This window comes from Hippoglossus hippoglossus, chromosome 16, assembly GCF_009819705.1.
Source record: "Hippoglossus hippoglossus isolate fHipHip1 chromosome 16, fHipHip1.pri, whole genome shotgun sequence".
Taxonomy (NCBI): domain Eukaryota; kingdom Metazoa; phylum Chordata; class Actinopteri; order Pleuronectiformes; family Pleuronectidae; genus Hippoglossus; species Hippoglossus hippoglossus.
Window position 1 is genome coordinate 14878475 of NC_047166.1, and position 16311 is coordinate 14894785.

General features: G+C 42.8%; 2 protein-coding genes across 4 annotated transcripts; both read left to right on the forward strand.

Annotated features, from left to right (window-relative positions):
• The first annotated feature begins 4928 nt into the window (after positions 1-4928).
• fez2 (fasciculation and elongation protein zeta 2) lies at positions 4929-12786 on the forward strand. 3 transcript variants are annotated; one of them, XM_034611278.1, is made up of 9 exons: positions 4929-5398; positions 6629-6737; positions 6935-7051; positions 7166-7298; positions 8345-8610; positions 10083-10163; positions 10306-10381; positions 10462-10527; positions 11726-12786. In XM_034611278.1, exons 1-9 carry the CDS (start codon positions 5061-5063, stop codon positions 11740-11742), a joined length of 1203 nt encoding a protein of 400 aa, XP_034467169.1. In that variant the 5' UTR covers positions 4929-5060; the 3' UTR covers positions 11743-12786. The 3 variants fall into 3 exon arrangements, with proteins under 3 accessions (XP_034467169.1, XP_034467171.1, XP_034467172.1); XM_034611280.1 differs by lacking the exon at positions 10083-10163; XM_034611281.1 differs by lacking the exons at positions 10083-10163; positions 10306-10381; positions 10462-10527; positions 11726-12786 and adding an exon at positions 9952-10046 and having other exon boundaries at positions 8345-8638.
• A 1147-nt stretch (positions 12787-13933) lies between these two features.
• Positions 13934-15731, forward strand: clec3ba (C-type lectin domain family 3, member Ba). The gene is made up of 3 exons (XM_034611282.1): positions 13934-14451; positions 14599-14697; positions 15169-15731. The coding sequence occupies exons 1-3, from the start codon at positions 14355-14357 to the stop codon at positions 15567-15569; spliced, it is 597 nt and encodes a 198-aa protein (XP_034467173.1). The 5' UTR covers positions 13934-14354; the 3' UTR covers positions 15570-15731.
• The last annotated feature ends 580 nt before the right edge of the window (positions 15732-16311 follow it).

The following is a 16311-nucleotide window of genomic DNA, read 5'->3' on the forward strand; positions in this document are numbered from 1 at the left end:
GACTTTCTCCCTTTCAGTTTTACACCAATCACTGCATACTATCCAAGATATGTTTATGCCCCCTTGCCAAAGACAACCAGTGGCTGGAGGCATTATGTTTCAGTTATGTCTGTCCCATTCTTGTGAACACAATATTTCAAAAATGCCTTTAAGGAATTTCTTTAAATTTGGCACAAATGTTCACTTAGACTCAAAGAATACCTGATTACATTTTGGTGGTCAAAGATCAAGGTCACAGTGGCCTCACAAAACATGTTGTAGGCCTCTTGAACATGATATCTCAAGTCTGCCTTTGTTATTTTTTCAAATTCCGACCAGTTGTCACTTGAACAGATTGGATATCAGTGGTGACAGGTCAAAGGTCATGGTGACTTCATATGAGTCTGAACAAAATGTATATAGACTGAAACTGCAGTGGTTGGCAGAGCTATACAATAGATTTCTAGTCCCAGATGGTCCACTTCCCCTTTTCTCAGACATGGAGACGGCAGTGATGACACAACTGCAAAACACAATCCTGGAGCGGAGCAGCTCCCTCTACAAGGTTGGTGTGATTCACTGTCCACTTGTACACTCACCCCCCTCATACTGGTTAGTCTCTGCAGTAACACAATGTGCTTCTCTGTGGTGCATTTGCTCAGAATGTTTAAATTTTTGATAATTTCACCACAGTTTAAATCACATGATTAAATGCACACGCTCTCTGTTTGTACAATAAAGTTACACTGCGCTCATGTGCAGCGATGAACCTACCATTGTTCACTATGGCCCTGCAGGGGAGCGCGTTTCATTTTCTTCAGCATGGTCAGAGGTGAACTCATCTTTAACCCTTTGATACACAACATGGGTCAAAAGTTTTTATTTTCTATATCTTTGCAGTGAATGAATTTCCTCATTCAGTATTTCAGGTATTACCCGATCATCACCCGAAATCCTTATTTAAATTTTTCTTTAATTTAAATCTTTGCTACTTTTCGAATAAAAATCCTTATTGTATCACCCATATTCTTTTCCTGTTATTTCATGCGTGAATGTTTCTTTGCTATTGTGATGGAAATCTGGAAATACAAGAGGCTGGAAAACACCAAAGTTATCTACGTGTATTTTAATAGGGGCTTTCTGCAGAAAGGATCAACACAGAGAGTCACAGGGATCTCAGAGTGAGGATGGAGAACAGTCAAATGCAAGGATCTTATATAGGAGGACTAAGGCTGTCTCTCAGAACCAGTTCAGACTGGTTCTGTAGGCGCAGTTTGAGACAGGAATTAATGCACAGGAAACTGATTTGCATACATTTCCATTGGGTTCTTTGGACAGTCAATAAGTAATGGAAAGGTCAAACAGGTATATAGAAAGGTCATACAGGTTTCAGGTCATAAACATTTCAGGTCATGGAGTCTTAGACAGGTATGCAAAAAGTTACTCTTCAACTATAAAATAGGTTTCAACCACACTTAGTTAATTTTTCCAATACATTTCCCTCCTTTTTGTCATTTATGACAACATAAGAGAATGCACTACTACAGTAAAACATCCAATATATCAATTCACAAGGATTCTAAATGCATCATCAACAATACTCTTGAAGAAAGCAAACTGCTGTTGCTGTGGACACAGGCATCCTGACATGTAGATTTACAATCCTGTGTCACCCTCGCGTTGAATGGGGTCATAAAAGGTTGTAGAAGGAAGCAAGGAGTCAAAAAGACCTGACTGAGGAGCTGGCCCAATATTCAGATGATTGGGAAAACAACTAATACAGTTCTTGATGGGAGGAAAAGTACGGTTCCTCTAAGGCCACACAGGCCTGGCTTTATTCAGTGTGTGTACAGTAGGTGGATGGTCTGGTCCTGGAACTCTCTTGCAGTGACTGGAATCCACGTTGTCATTTCAGCGACCTCTACTGCTGTGCGTGTTGTTAGCAGGTTCTGGTACGGTCCTGTAAGTTGGAGTTCCTGTAAGTGGGCCGTGGGGGTGGTTGAGTCGACCTGAAAGAGAATGTGTGAAGCAGGTAGTGGCTGGCGAGCAGTTGCTCTTGCTGTTGCATCCGCTCCGGCATTACCTTGTGATACTGGGTCATTATTAGAAGTGTGAGCATCACATTTACATACTGCAACCTGTTTGGGGAGGAGGATAGCATCAAGCATCAGAGACACTAGAGCATGATATACAATTGGTTTGTCTCTGTTTCCAATCGTGCAAAATTATGTACTACACCACATGCATATCTACTGTCTATGTAGATATTGACCATTTTCCCTTCAGTCAATTTGCATGCTTCAATGAGAGCAGTGAGCTCTGCTGCTTGTGCAGACAGAGAAGCAGGGAGTGGTCGTGCAATCAATGTATCATGTGCTGTTACCACAGAGAAACCAACTTGATTTTCTCCCGTGTCTGAATTGCGAGATGCTGATCCACAAACAGTTCAGTGTCTGGATTCTGCAATGGTGTTTCCTGTAAGTCTGGTCTGGGGAAACAAACTTCGGTTATTGTTACTACACAGTTGTTTTGTTCATCATCTCCTTCTGTTGGAAGAAGAGTAGCTGGGTTTAGAACATTACATCTTTTCACAGTGATGTTAGGCATTTCCAACAGAATAGCATGTTATAGATAGCATCATAGACACAGCATTTGGGGTCAGCAGGGTGAGTGGGGAGTATCCTACTAAATCCTTGGATGCCATGACAGTCTTATTTGAAGTTGCTACAGCTCTAAGACAAGTAAGGAGGCCTGTATCAACAGGATCAAGTTTTGCTGAGAAAAATGCCACAGGTCTCTGTTTGCCCCCATGGTCTGGGAGTAGCACTGATGTCATGTAGCCCCCCTTCTCGTCAACTGCCTGTGTGAAAGGTCGGTCAGGGTTCAGTAGTCCTAAAGTCAGGGTCGATTGTAAGGTCAGTTTCAAGTCAGTGGAAGCTTTCTCTGTGCCATCAGTCCATGTCACCTTACTATATGCTTGTAGGCCTTGCCCGTGTGCGATAGCGCTGAGGGGCTCCTCGAGGACAGCATAATTAGGAATAAATGATCTGCAATAAGAGCACATTCCCAGGAATGACATCACTTGTTTCTTTGTGACAGGTTTTGGAATATTTTGAATTGCCGTTACTCTCTTAGGGGAGAGGGATTTGCCCTCTGCTGTGATCACATGCCCTAAAAATGAAACTTGTTCTTTTACAAACTGCAATTTTTTCAGGCTTGCTTTGTGGCCTTCTGCAGCTAGATGTTTTAGTAGAGCTACAGAATCATTTTCACATTGTTCTTTAGTTGGAGCACAAATCATTAAATTGTCAACATATTGTAAAAGTGCACTTGCTGGTGTTATCTCTAATGATCTTAAGCTTTCCTTTAGTGCCTGGTTGTAAATGGTTGGTGATTCACAATAGCCTTGACAAAGGCATGTGAATGTATAACTTTCTCTGTTAGACTCAAATGCAAACCAGTATTGACTGTCTTTATCAATTTGAACACTGAAAAATGCATTTACCAGATCAACAACAGAGAACAATTTACTATCCTGCAGAACTTGTTAAAGGATCGTTTAAGAATTTGGCACAGACGGAGCGCATTGTTGTACTGCGGCGTTGACAACTGACAAATCTTGGATGAATCGCAAAAATATTCGTGACCGGAAAAATCGGAATGTGCATGACTGAATCCTTGCAAGGAACAATTACACCTGCCCTCAATAGAGAGTTGAAAACTGGTGTAATACCATCGATGGCTTTCTGTTTCAGTGGATATTGTCAGATCATGGTGTGATAACCACAGGTTCCATGTTTTAAATTAAACCCACATCATGATTACCTCTGAGCCCTTAAAATGTTGTTCGTATAATGTAAATATACATATGCATATTGGGCATCTGCATGTGTGTCTGGTACCAGTTAAACAGTCCTGAATGTGTGAACAACAGATGTAAATCATTTTCTAAACACTTTCAAAAATGGATTATACTGAACCACAGGATCTGATATTGCTCACTGTGGCCCTGCAGGGGAGCGCGTCTCGTTTTCTTCAGCGTGGACAGAGGTGAACTCATCTTTAAGTCAAAGCCCTGTAGGACAATCTGGGTCAGTCAGCTCAGAGGAATCGGCTGAGGCCTCTCTGTTTGTTATGAGTCCGTTGCCATGGGAAACACAGGAGGCCGTTGACTGTAGTGACGCGTGGATGGTTCATGTCTCAACCACAGGAGGCACTGTTTCTCTCTATCTCTAATTTCTTCCCAATTTCAATATTGGCATGACATTCAGATGCAAAAGCACAAATACAATATAAAAAACACGAATCATATTAACAACCACAATGCAAAAACAACAGTGGTTAATAAGATCAAATAATTAATGTAATGAAGGGGATACAGAGGATAAGTAACACAGGTAGTAGGACGATTTCTCCCTTTTTGTCAAAAGTTGAAATTTGGGGCAATATTTCTCAAATTTGTGGGAAAAATGTCTCCATAGTGTTTATAAACACACACACACACACACACACACACACACACACACACACACACACATACTATATTGACTTCAATTGATTTCCTGGAGACTTGGTCTAACTTTAACCATATATTTAACAAACCATAACCCCAACATTAATCTAATCTCAAAACATGTCTTCATCATATAATGATTTACATAAATTTACATAATATGTCACATTCAGGTCCCCACAACATGACCAAAACCTGCACCACACACACTTGACATCGGTGTTTTGCTGTTGTTGCTCAATTTAGCAACATTTTAACTATTTTAGTTTGTAGAAAATATTAAATAGCTATGTTTTATTGTAGATTTTTTATATTCGATTTTAATCAGACTGAGAAACAGAGTGTAAACAGCTTCATCCCGCTTCTCTGATGTGGGGTGTTTGTTTTGCTTTGTCCCGGGACACAGTGACCGCTAGTGGGCCCCGTGCAGCAGCTATTGTGTGTGTGCGTATGTGTTTGTGTGTGTGTGTGTGTGGAGCAGTGAGCGGGCACACCGGGAGGATGCTGCGGCCTGTCAGACCGGCCGCTCGCTCATCTTTCCCCCGGAGCTGTTAGGCTGATCCGGGACATGGCTGCACCCGTCGTACACTTTGACGACGACTGGTCGCATGTGCGGGGTTCGAACGTGGTTCCGGATCGGGAGCTGCTGACGCACAAAGGCCGAGCAGCGGCCGCTACCGCCGCCGGGGGGGAAGCGGCCGCTGCTCGGCTGCTGCTCCACCGTGATGGGGACCTGACGGGGCTGCTCGACGGCAGCTTCTGCCCGGGGGACGCGCTCTGCTCCGTGGACCCGGTGATCGGCTTCGAGGAGAAGTTATCCGCCTGCTTCCACAATTTCAGCCCCCAGAGAGAGAGCGTCGCTCCCGTGAGTGTGATCTCAGAGGACACGCTGCTGGAGACAGACGAGTGAGTGTGTGTGAGTGTGTGCGCGTGTGTGTTTGTGAGAGTGTGTGTCTGTGGCCTGTCCAGGATGGCTGCTGTTAAACATCCTCTTCATGTGTGAATGAAAAGGAGGCTTCTTCTCAATAAACTGCAGCTTATATGAAAACCTTACTAAACCACTGTATCTGCTGTGTTATCTTTATTAAAATAAGGATGTGGTGAGTGGACAGTGACAGACATCTTTGGTCCAGCTAAAGTAAAACAGCCTGGAAATGTGAGCTGTAAGTTTTACAGATTCATTCATTCATCAGAACAGCTGCAGAAATATCGGCATGATATCTGTATCTGTCCTTAAATGGCTTCTGGAGACCGATATTAGTCGATATGAGTGGATCAATAGTTCATATTTTGTTTCTACAGCTGATATTTGTGAAAGTGATACTTTATTTAATCATTTCCTATGAATCACCTTCAGGGAATATTTTGATGTCATCCATAGTCATAAAAACCCTAATGTCACAAATATGCAATGTCATATCATTCATCGGTTGACCAACATATGCTGTAACTAAACCTATTAAGTAATCTGAAACTATTTTTTTTTTTTACATCTAATGGTTGTTTTTTCCAAACAAAAACACTAAACATTGTTAGTTCATGCTTTTAAATGTTAGGATTTTCTTTCTTTCTCTGTTTTGTATCATAGTGAATTAAATATTTTTAACTATTTGCACTGAACAAAATACTTTGAAAGTGTCACCTCCTGCACTGACAAACTGTGACATGCAATAATTGTAGACTTAAGGATTACTTAATGAGTACCTTATCAATAAATTGCCTTAATATCATTTTAATGCAACATCCACCAGCTCTACTTAGTCCCTCTGACAGATGCGTGCCATTACAAAGACATTTGAAGTGCTGAGTTGACAAACAGTGGGTCTATTAGTGGTAAATCACCACTAAACATTGATCCAGTGACATATATTCCATCTGCTGCAGCTTTGGGCCTTTGTGACACAAACATTTAATCATCGGTTTTATTTTCTGACTTGTAAGGTTCCATGTTGGGGATTAGAGCAGTGCCCTCTGAACGGAAACAGAAAATTAATCTGATTATGAAACGTTTGTGGTTCCCTCCGGTGCCTCAGTGTCAACAGAAGTAGTTTGAAGATAGACTCTCTATCAAGGCAGAGGATGTATGTCAGTGTGACTTAATAGTTTACAATGAAATGTTTGTTTTTTTGTCCACAGAATCTGGAACGCTTTAACCAGTAACTTTGGGCAAGTGATGCCGGTGGACTGGAAACACTCTCGAACGCGCTCCCTCCACATCCCCATGTTCAACCTGGAGGAGAAACCTGTGAGTGGCTCCACCCCTCCCCTCCATCCCTGTCCCACTTTACCATCAACCCCCAGCCCTGCTCCCTCCCTGTCTCCCTCCCCCGCCAAATCTCTTCGTCCGTTCATTTCACAAATCTCATGTATTCATTGTGCCAGGGTTAAGCGCTTTGATTAAACCCCCCACCTCCCCCTCCCCCTGTTCCTGTTCCTGTCCAGAGGAAGACTGATGTCACAGCAGAGCTGTCGGACGACGAGGAGCTGAGGGAGCAGCTGGACATGCACTCCATCATTGTCTCCTGTCTCGCAGACGAGCCCCTGTACACAGCAGAGCAGGTAGGTTACATAAACACCAACCTCCAGCATAGTCCGGCCTGTTAGCGACCACCCTGCTTCCAACCTGTGTGACATGGTTGTAGATTTAATAACTTGATGTTCAAATTCTTTCAGGTTATCGAGGAGATAGAAGAGATGATGCAGGACTCCCCCGACATGGAGCATCAGCACGATCCCTCTCAGTCTGACCTCTCCATGCTCTCACTGGACGTCCAGCGGCCGACCAGCAGCCCCGGCTACGAGGAGAGTAAGTGTCCTCTGATCAAGAAAAATTATCCAAGTTCTCTTGTGATATGTCATCAATATTAAGGCTCGTGAGATATGTCTGGCCTGTGTGCTACATTAATTATATCAGGGTCGGGACATGTTCTCGTGAGTCTTTGATGGTCAGGCCTTTCTTGTGATTTGTTTTTAAGATTCTTAAACAAGTTCTTTGATTTTGTGACTTTATAACTAAGAACAGTTTCATCAAAATTTAAGGGCAACTCTGATTGTATTTTTTATTTTTCTCATTGGCAACAAGTCTCATGAAATCCCACTAAAACCATCATGAATTGATCCTATTTAACCGTGTGGTCTGATTGCAGCTTATTCCTCAGTGTCCCAGAGCGCCATTCTCCAACATATTATAAAACACATCAGTGAACCACACTGTTATTACTCTGACACAGCATGAACATGGGTAATGTAGTTTATATTGAGTAAATATCACATACACCGTCCAGCTACTGTACATACTCAATAGAGCAACAAATGTGTTTTAATCTGCAACTGAAAATAGTACAAAAGAAATGGACTAAAAACTACAGTACTCAGCTGTACATTTAGACCTTTTTTAAAAAAAGTGTAAATATATATTTGTTTTCAATGGTTTACATTTATAGTGGGAATGAGCTTTAGGGAAAGGAAATGTGAAATTACTGTGATATACCACAGACCGCTAATAAAGATGGACGACGTGTTTCCACTTCCTCCCGGTTGCTCAAAAATGAAGCCAAAATATCCCAGATACAGCTGCTGCCATCTTGCACATTTGACGTGATTTGAAGCCTAAGCCTATGCAGTAGTGATCATGGAGTGGAGCCATGGTATCGAGGTCCCACCGATATACACACTCGACCAATCCCAAGTCATTCTCAGCTGTCAATCATGAGGTTTCACCCTGTTTTTTATAGTACAAAATAGCTACTTATAAATATAATAAATTCAGTATATAAATGATTTTGGCACATTTTAAAGGGCCTGTCTGGCTTCCGTTAAATAACTGTTTCTTTGTGTGTTTTTGCGGTGCAGAGGTGAGGACCCTGAGTGTGGCGGAGCTGAACGAGTGTCTGGAGGAGACCGAGACGAACATCAGGAGCTTCTCGGAGGAGCTGGTCCAGCAGCTGGCTCTCAGGGACGAGCTGGACTTTGAGAAAGAGGTGAAGAACAGTTTCATCTCAGCGCTCATCGACGTGCAAAACCGACAGAAGGAGCACCGCGAGCTACTGAGGAAGAAGAAGAAGCTCAAAGGCGGAGCTGGGACGTCGCAGGGCCACGCTGAGAAAACAGTCGGATCTGTGAGCACTTTATTCTTGTTGTCAGGATTTTAAAGGGGACATAGCATGCCCATTTTACCACAAGTTGATATGGTTCCTTGGGGTCTTAATGAAATGTCTGTAACATACTTTGGTCAAAATACCACAAGGATCATCAGGAGCACCCTTTTTACCCTGTATAAAACAGCCCTCCACAGAGTGACCTGTTTTGAGTGCCTGTTCCTTTAAATGCTAATGAGCCAGCTCCCCCCTCCCCCCTCTCCCCCCATGATTTTAAACGATATAAATTACATATTTTATATGATATAAATTATCAAATATGCATCCCATACTTTGTATTCCCCTTCTGTTGTCCTGGAGTTTTAATTTTCCCAATCACATAATTAAATGTCCCCCTCTGCCCATCCACTACAAGCACACAAGCAGACAGACAGAGAGAGAAAGAGAGGGGGGGGGCTATGAAGACCATCATTTACCCCCGAACCCCGACATTCAACGGGTACAACAACAAGCGGAGAAAGCAGAATCGCGGGCTGACCTTATATATACAGTCTATGGGGCTGACCAGCGCGGAGAAATGCACGTCCCGTGTGAACAGCCAGGCGGCTGCGCGCTTGGGAACGGCGCTGCGCTGCCTCGCAGCGGCGCTTCCGCGTCCGGTGTTAACCCGGCGTAACTACTGTAACCCGGCGTACAGTAGTGCTGAACACTGCGGAAGTCTTCCACACAGCCAGCAGTGTGGAAGACTTCCGCGGAAGTCTTCCACACAGCCAGCAGTGTGGAAGACTTCCGCAGTGTTACAGTAGAGCTGAACACTGCGGAAGTCTTCCATACTGCTGGCTGTGTGGCGCTGACACAAATTCCAGCTCACGCATGGGAGAGCGAGCGGTCGCGCCCGAGCAACTGCTGCAGCCTCCCAGTCCCAACGATCCAGACAAATGCCACATGTGAGTGAATCGCGGGCTGACCAGCGGAGAAATGCTCGTCCCGTGTGAACAGCCCGGCTGCGCGCTTGGGAACGGCGCTGCGCTGCCTCGCAGCCTCGCTGCGTCCGGTGTAAACCCGGCGTAATGAGTGTGGGGGGACGGGGGGGGACCGGGGGGGGGGGGGGGGGGGGGGGGGGCGGGGTGAGGTGGGGGGTGGGCGGGCCAAGACCATGTAGGGAGACTTCCAGTGCCTTGTTACGACACAAAACCCAGGAAGCTCAATCGAGTCGCTCAAGCATGACGTTTCTGACTTAGAGGAACCATAAGAAAACGCACGAGTGTTTTTTTCCCAGAGTTTTTGGGTTGGTAGACATGCCAGATACCCACATTAACCTGTAGAAGCACTAACAAAGTGGAATTTGCATGCTATGTCCCCTTTAAGGAAACATCACCAGAGCTTTCTTTCCCTCCCAGTGCTATTTCTATTCTGTGTTTTCCAAAAAATCGAGTCTTTTCTTTGATGATCTCCCCTCTTGTGTTTCTGCACTTTGCTTCCTTCCTCCTCAGCGCTTCAGCATGGAGGGATTCTCCTCCGTCATTCAGAACAGCTTCAGACAAACCTTTGGGAGTGGGTGCAGTGAAAGACAGGTTACTTTCTGCTATGATAATATGCACTCTTACAGTTATGGTGCTTCAGTAAAGACCAAGTCAGACTGTTTCTCCATCACTCATGCATTAGACGATCTGTCTTTTTAAATGTCTGCCTCCCTGTCCTTGTCTCCCTGCACAGTATTTGACCACAGTCATCCCGTATGAGAAGAAGGGACGTCCTCCTTCGATCGAGGACCTTCAGATCCTCACCAAGAGTAAGTTTCCTCATCTCAGTACCCACCATGTTTGAGCTTCAGTGGCTGTGACTCACTCTGCTCCATCTGCTGCTCCTCAGTTCTACAAGCTATGAGAGACGACAGCGACAAGGTGCCCAGTCTCTTAACAGACTATATACTCAAAGGTGAGTGTCTCTCGTGTTGATAGTTGTGTCCTGTAGTTTATATTGGGACTGATCAGTTGTGACTTTGCTGATAACACAGGGTCCAAGGACCACTCCAGTGTTTTTTTTATGTTTACAAATCATAAACAAGATTGTTTTCTGCAGAACACCTGTTTTTAATTTACCTGGCCTCCACTCTTGTCAAAACTTACAAATTTGTGTTTTGCCAACACAGCTAAAGTATTCAAGGCAATTTTACCAATGAAACTTAGTGTAAAACGTATTTGCAAAATCATTTTATTAAGTTTAGAAAGCCTTTAAATATTCTATGTACATTTTAGAAATCATTGTAAGCTGAGCAACTTCAATTTCGTTTTTACTCTGACTAAAATGTCGCAGAATGTATTCAAACCTCATTCTGAAAAGCATATAATCATATAACACATTGATTATACCATAAGGAAACATAGACAGAAAACCTTTATGTTTTTAAGGAAATCAACATAAAATGTTTGATTTAATTTGAATTACTATAAATGTGATTCACAATAAACAACCAGTTCCTTTTTCTTTGTTTCCTACCAAAGCATCTGAGCTCTATCTTCTGTGTGTTTTTTTTATTTCACATCGTTCTGTTCTCTTTTTCTGCGTCTCATGTTCTGCCTTGCACCTGCTAGCTCTGGTGTGAGCAATGGACGGTGAGATTTGTGTCACATTCTCATGTGATGTGCACTGTTGTGTGTTGTCGCTCACAATGGGAGTAGAGAGCGCCCCCTCTCTACCACTGAAGTGTAGTGCAGTCTGACCTCCACGTTCTCCTCACTTCTCCACCCCCCCACCCCCCCCCCCACCCCCCCACCCCCCCAACAAACACACACACACACACACACACACACACACACACACAGTGACTCACAATGATCTGCTGCAGCCTCGTTTAACCCCGATAGTGTCTTGACTCCCTCACAGAGAATGACTCACTGCCTCACACTGTAGAGCTCTATTTACCCTGCAGTCAACATTTAGGTCAACGCATTAGTCGCCTTCAAGTATTAATCTTTCAGATCACTCACCCTGTGTTTGAGATAAGTTATGCTCCATTTGATTTGCTCCAGTCTATAAGTGATGTTTTCCTTTTACTTTTCCTCCTCTTTATTTCCTAACTTGCCATATTCAGTCATAATGTTAATGTTAATGTTCATCTCTGTTTTTATTGCAGTGCTTTGCCCGACGTAGACCAGAGTGACGGTGCCTAACGCTCTGCAGAGGCTTCTGATCCGTGGCAACAAGAAGAAGAGGACTCACTGTATTTTTTTTTAAACATGAAGCACACTTAATTTATTCTTGCATGTTTTTAATTCAACCTGTGTCTTTTTTTGTTGTGTTCTTTACTCAGTTGTTTTCATTTTTACGTGCAGTGATTTTTGCAAACCCTGTGTGTTCCTGTACATTTTTTACTTTTTTCAGTGTTTTTTTAACCATGGAGAAATTCTAAACTTCCAAACTCTAAATTATATTAGAAATATACCCAGATCGATAAACCAGAGTAGGAGCTGCTGCACTGAGCTTTGCTCGTTGGTTTGAAGTAAGCAGCAAAGTTGCGATGCAAAGTGCTTTGTACTTAACTCAAGTGCTTCTTATCTACTGAGCAATGAACAAATGCACAAAGCACATTAAACAGACGTGGCAGTACTAGAGAACTATGACCACAGTTTATAATAATACAACACTTTATTGATCTCCAGAGGGAAATGTAATATTCCACATGCATATAGGATTCAGACAAATAGAAGAATGTAACATAAATTAATAACAATACAAGTCAGAGTGTACATAAACAATGTACTGTAGGTGCACAAAACATCATATAATCCAACAGCCTTCCATGTATCTGCAGACACCACATCCATAATCATTCTGAGGACGATGAAGAACTGATGATGGAGTCTGGACTGAAATGAACTAATTACCTAACTAACTAACTATGCATTCGAGTGAATATTTTATTGTGACCCACGCACTGTCTACTTTTGTGGCGCTGACCAGCTCTGAATCAGTCTCGGGCGTCAGCGTGCTCCGCTGTGCACACGGCAGCGAACACCGTGACTGGGCATTGTTTTTTCTGTATGAATTTTACGAGCTGCCTTTGCCGTTGCCTGAACTTTTGTATATTTATTATAAATGACTTATTTTCAGTGAATGTCACATGACTGTTCTACTAGAACTATTGTTGATGTATTTTGTAAATATTTTATTTCAAATATATTGATACAACCTCTCCCTGTTTTTTGTCAGTGCTTTTTTTTTTATTAGACAAAAGAAAAAATCTGTGATGACAAGGTGTTACCTGACCTTATTAACCATCTCAGGCAACCTTGTATTGAAGTGCTACACAAGGGATGGAAAATACATTTTGTCCATTTGTAATTGAAATTTGTGCCGGGATATTTTCAACATGGAAAGTTTCTTATTCATACATGAAACAAGCTACAAGTTGACACTGTATTCAGGCCCAAGCTGGCGAGCCAATCAGAACTCTCACCAGTCAATGCAGTGACTAAGTATTTCCACCTTAAGGACACAGTCACACATATACGAATGCAAAGTGAACATCACAGGTGAAAATTCACCAAAGTGAAACTCCACACAAAGCCGTGCTGCAGTTTGCGTCGCAAATGTTGTATTCGGCCCCTCATACATTCACGTATACATATCTCTGCAGTCAACAACAAACAAACAAACAACAAACAAAGCCACCCTACAAAAACAGGATTCACACAGCCGGGGTTTGTGATGTCACAAATCTAAGAAACCAATCCTGTCAACTTGTGGGTGCGGGGCTCAGAACTGGAGAAGCTTCTCAGCAGCAGGTGGCGGTGAGGGGGGGGATGGTTGCAGGGGAGGGGTCATATTAGGATATTCAGAGATGCCAATCACAAAATGAGGACAGGAGGTGTTGAGTGACACTTTAGGGCCACTTGGCCATTTTAGGGCCATGACAAACCTTTTGAATATGTAATTTTGAGGAACAAAGAAGAGTTTTAATGGGTGTAAAGAGATTTAAAATTTAAATGCATTTAGGTCTAAGGACCCTTTATAAACATTCAGGGTCATTGGGAGATATGATGATTTATAATAAGCTGGTGACATATCCATAAGTTGAAACTTAATTATCCAGGTTTCACATAAAAAGCTCAAGCTACTTGTTTGGATGTGGATTGCATCACATTAGCTGTCTCACCAGTCTTAGATTAAACAAGTTCACAATAATGTTTCTTTATTATATAAGTGTCTTAAGTCTCTGCCACGTGTCATGTGCCCCGCCTTCAACTCACTGAGGAGATCCAGATGTGGGCTCCGGGAGGAAGCCCAAACATGCAACCGCTGGCCCAGAAAAGCAACAGATCCTTTGACAGGAAAACAAAAGATTAAACACAGCTCACTTAGAAAACAGCCGTGCGTAATCATTCATCACTTATTAGTTGTTGCTATTTGGTGAAAACAGATGCTCTTCTGTTTCTGTCAGGAATGTGAGTTAATGCTCAGACAGATAGGAGCTTCCTGTAATTTATTAGTAACCTACAAACACATGGAACCAGAGTCAGGCTTGTCTGGACGATGTTAAACGAGGCACAATCCTGCTCCTCATCCATCTCCCTTCAGCGTTTCAACAGCAACACAAGTGGCTGTAAAACATCTGTAAAACATTTGTTTTCACTGAGATAAGATTTCCTCATTGGACTCTGGTGAAACACGACAGTCTTGCCAGGAGGCAGAGCTGCGAGGAGCTTTTTTGTGGTGCTGCATCAAAACAATATTTCTGGTGGATTCAAAGTGTTACATGAACGATGGAGACCAGAGGTGTTTGGCTGATCTTTTGCCTTCTGCTGCTGGCACAGTGCACACTCCAGAAGAGCAGCATGAAGAAAAGAAGTGGCAAGAGAGGTAGGATTTAACTTGATAGAAGAAACGAAAACAATGTTCTCACTTGTTAAATCTCAGAATAGCACACTAAGAAGAGCAACATGACTGAGCTATTATGAGAGTCCATCAGTAGTTAACGCATTATGTTTGTGCTTATTTTTCTTTCAGACTCTGCAAACAGCGTAGCAATCGAGGAGCTGAGGAAACAGATAAGTGACATAATTCAGGAGCTGAATTTGTTGAAAGAGCAGCAGGCTCTACAAACAGGTACTGCTCCTGCAAAGACACTGCAAATGTCTACAGGGATTTTTGCAAGAACACTTGAAACAAAGTATTTTAAAAAAAAAACGTTCATCTCTGAGTGAATTTAATTTAATAACATTTTTATTCTTTTGTGAAAAACTTTTAAAAATTGTTTGGAGTGTTAAACAAGAAATTCATAACAACTAATCAATTAATTAATTAATGAATCAAATAGGAAACAATAATAATAATGATGACGATGATAATAATAATAATAACAACAATAATAATACAATAACAATAAATATGGCAATTAATGCCTAATTAATAGGTTATTATCAAATAATAATATTATCCATATTATTCAAAAGTAAACAACCATGTTTTTTTTGTTTAACACTCAGAAGAGTGTGTCTGATTTAACATCTTTCTAGTGACAGAGAGATAAATGCAGGCAACACTCACACCTGACGCACACTGACTCTCACCCTTCAGTTTGTCTGAGAGGCACAAAGATCCTAGGGAAGTGTTTCCTGGGTGACCCGGTGAAGAAGACCTTCCACGCCGCCAGCGAAGACTGCATCGCCAAAGGGGGCAGCCTGGGCACCCCTCTGTCAGGGGACGAGAACGACCAGCTCTACAGCTACGTCCGCCAGAGCATCGGCCCCGAGGAGCACATCTGGCTGGGCATCAACGACATGGTGACCGACGGCCAGTGGGTGGACCAGTCTGGGTCCAGTGTGCGGTTCAAGAACTGGGAGACGGAGATCACCCTGCAGCCGGACGGAGGGCGCAGCCAGAACTGTGCCATCCTCTCCACCACAGCCAATGGGAGGTGGTTCGACGAGAGCTGCAGGGCCCAAAAGGCCTCGGTCTGTGAGTTCAACATCGTCTGAGGCCTTAATGGGACAGTTCACCCAAATATGCATCATCCAAGTGTCCGTAAACCCAAGACATTAAAATTTGGCTCGAACCGGTGTCATTTGCACCAAGTTTTTAGTCTAAATGTCCTCGAATATGAAAGTCGGGGCTTATGGACACTTGGATGACACCACAGGAGCAGCATGGAGGCATGTTAGGCTTTTTCAGTTGTTTTTTTTTTTGGGAAAATGTGGTCACCATTTACTTCAATTGTATTGGATTTGGCTGCAACACTGTTTACCCCTGAAACTCCAGAAGTGTTTTGTGAAATCAAACACTTCACCCACCCCTCCATCAGCATAGAGGTGAGTAGGTAATGGGTGAATTATCATTTTTTGGGTGAACTATCCCTTTAACATGAGTCTGTGCAGATAAACTCTCACATGAACAATAAGGGCAGTAATGAATGCAGCATGTAGAGCATCATTACACAATACAGAGAAAAAAAGAATGCTGATTCTTTCCTGCATTTTCTTGACCCAAGCCATTCAGACGTCATTAGACTTCACACAGTGGTTTCACAAACACTATGTCACCGTATAAGCTCAACTCACGGACACGTGATATTTCACATGCATTCAGCAAAATCATGGTTTTAAATAATCCGGATTATATTACAATTGATCAGATATTAATCAAGGTAAACTCCACTGGATGGCTTCACTTTGTTATATGTTTTTATAGCCTCTGCTGATAAATGCCATTAACCATGAAAGC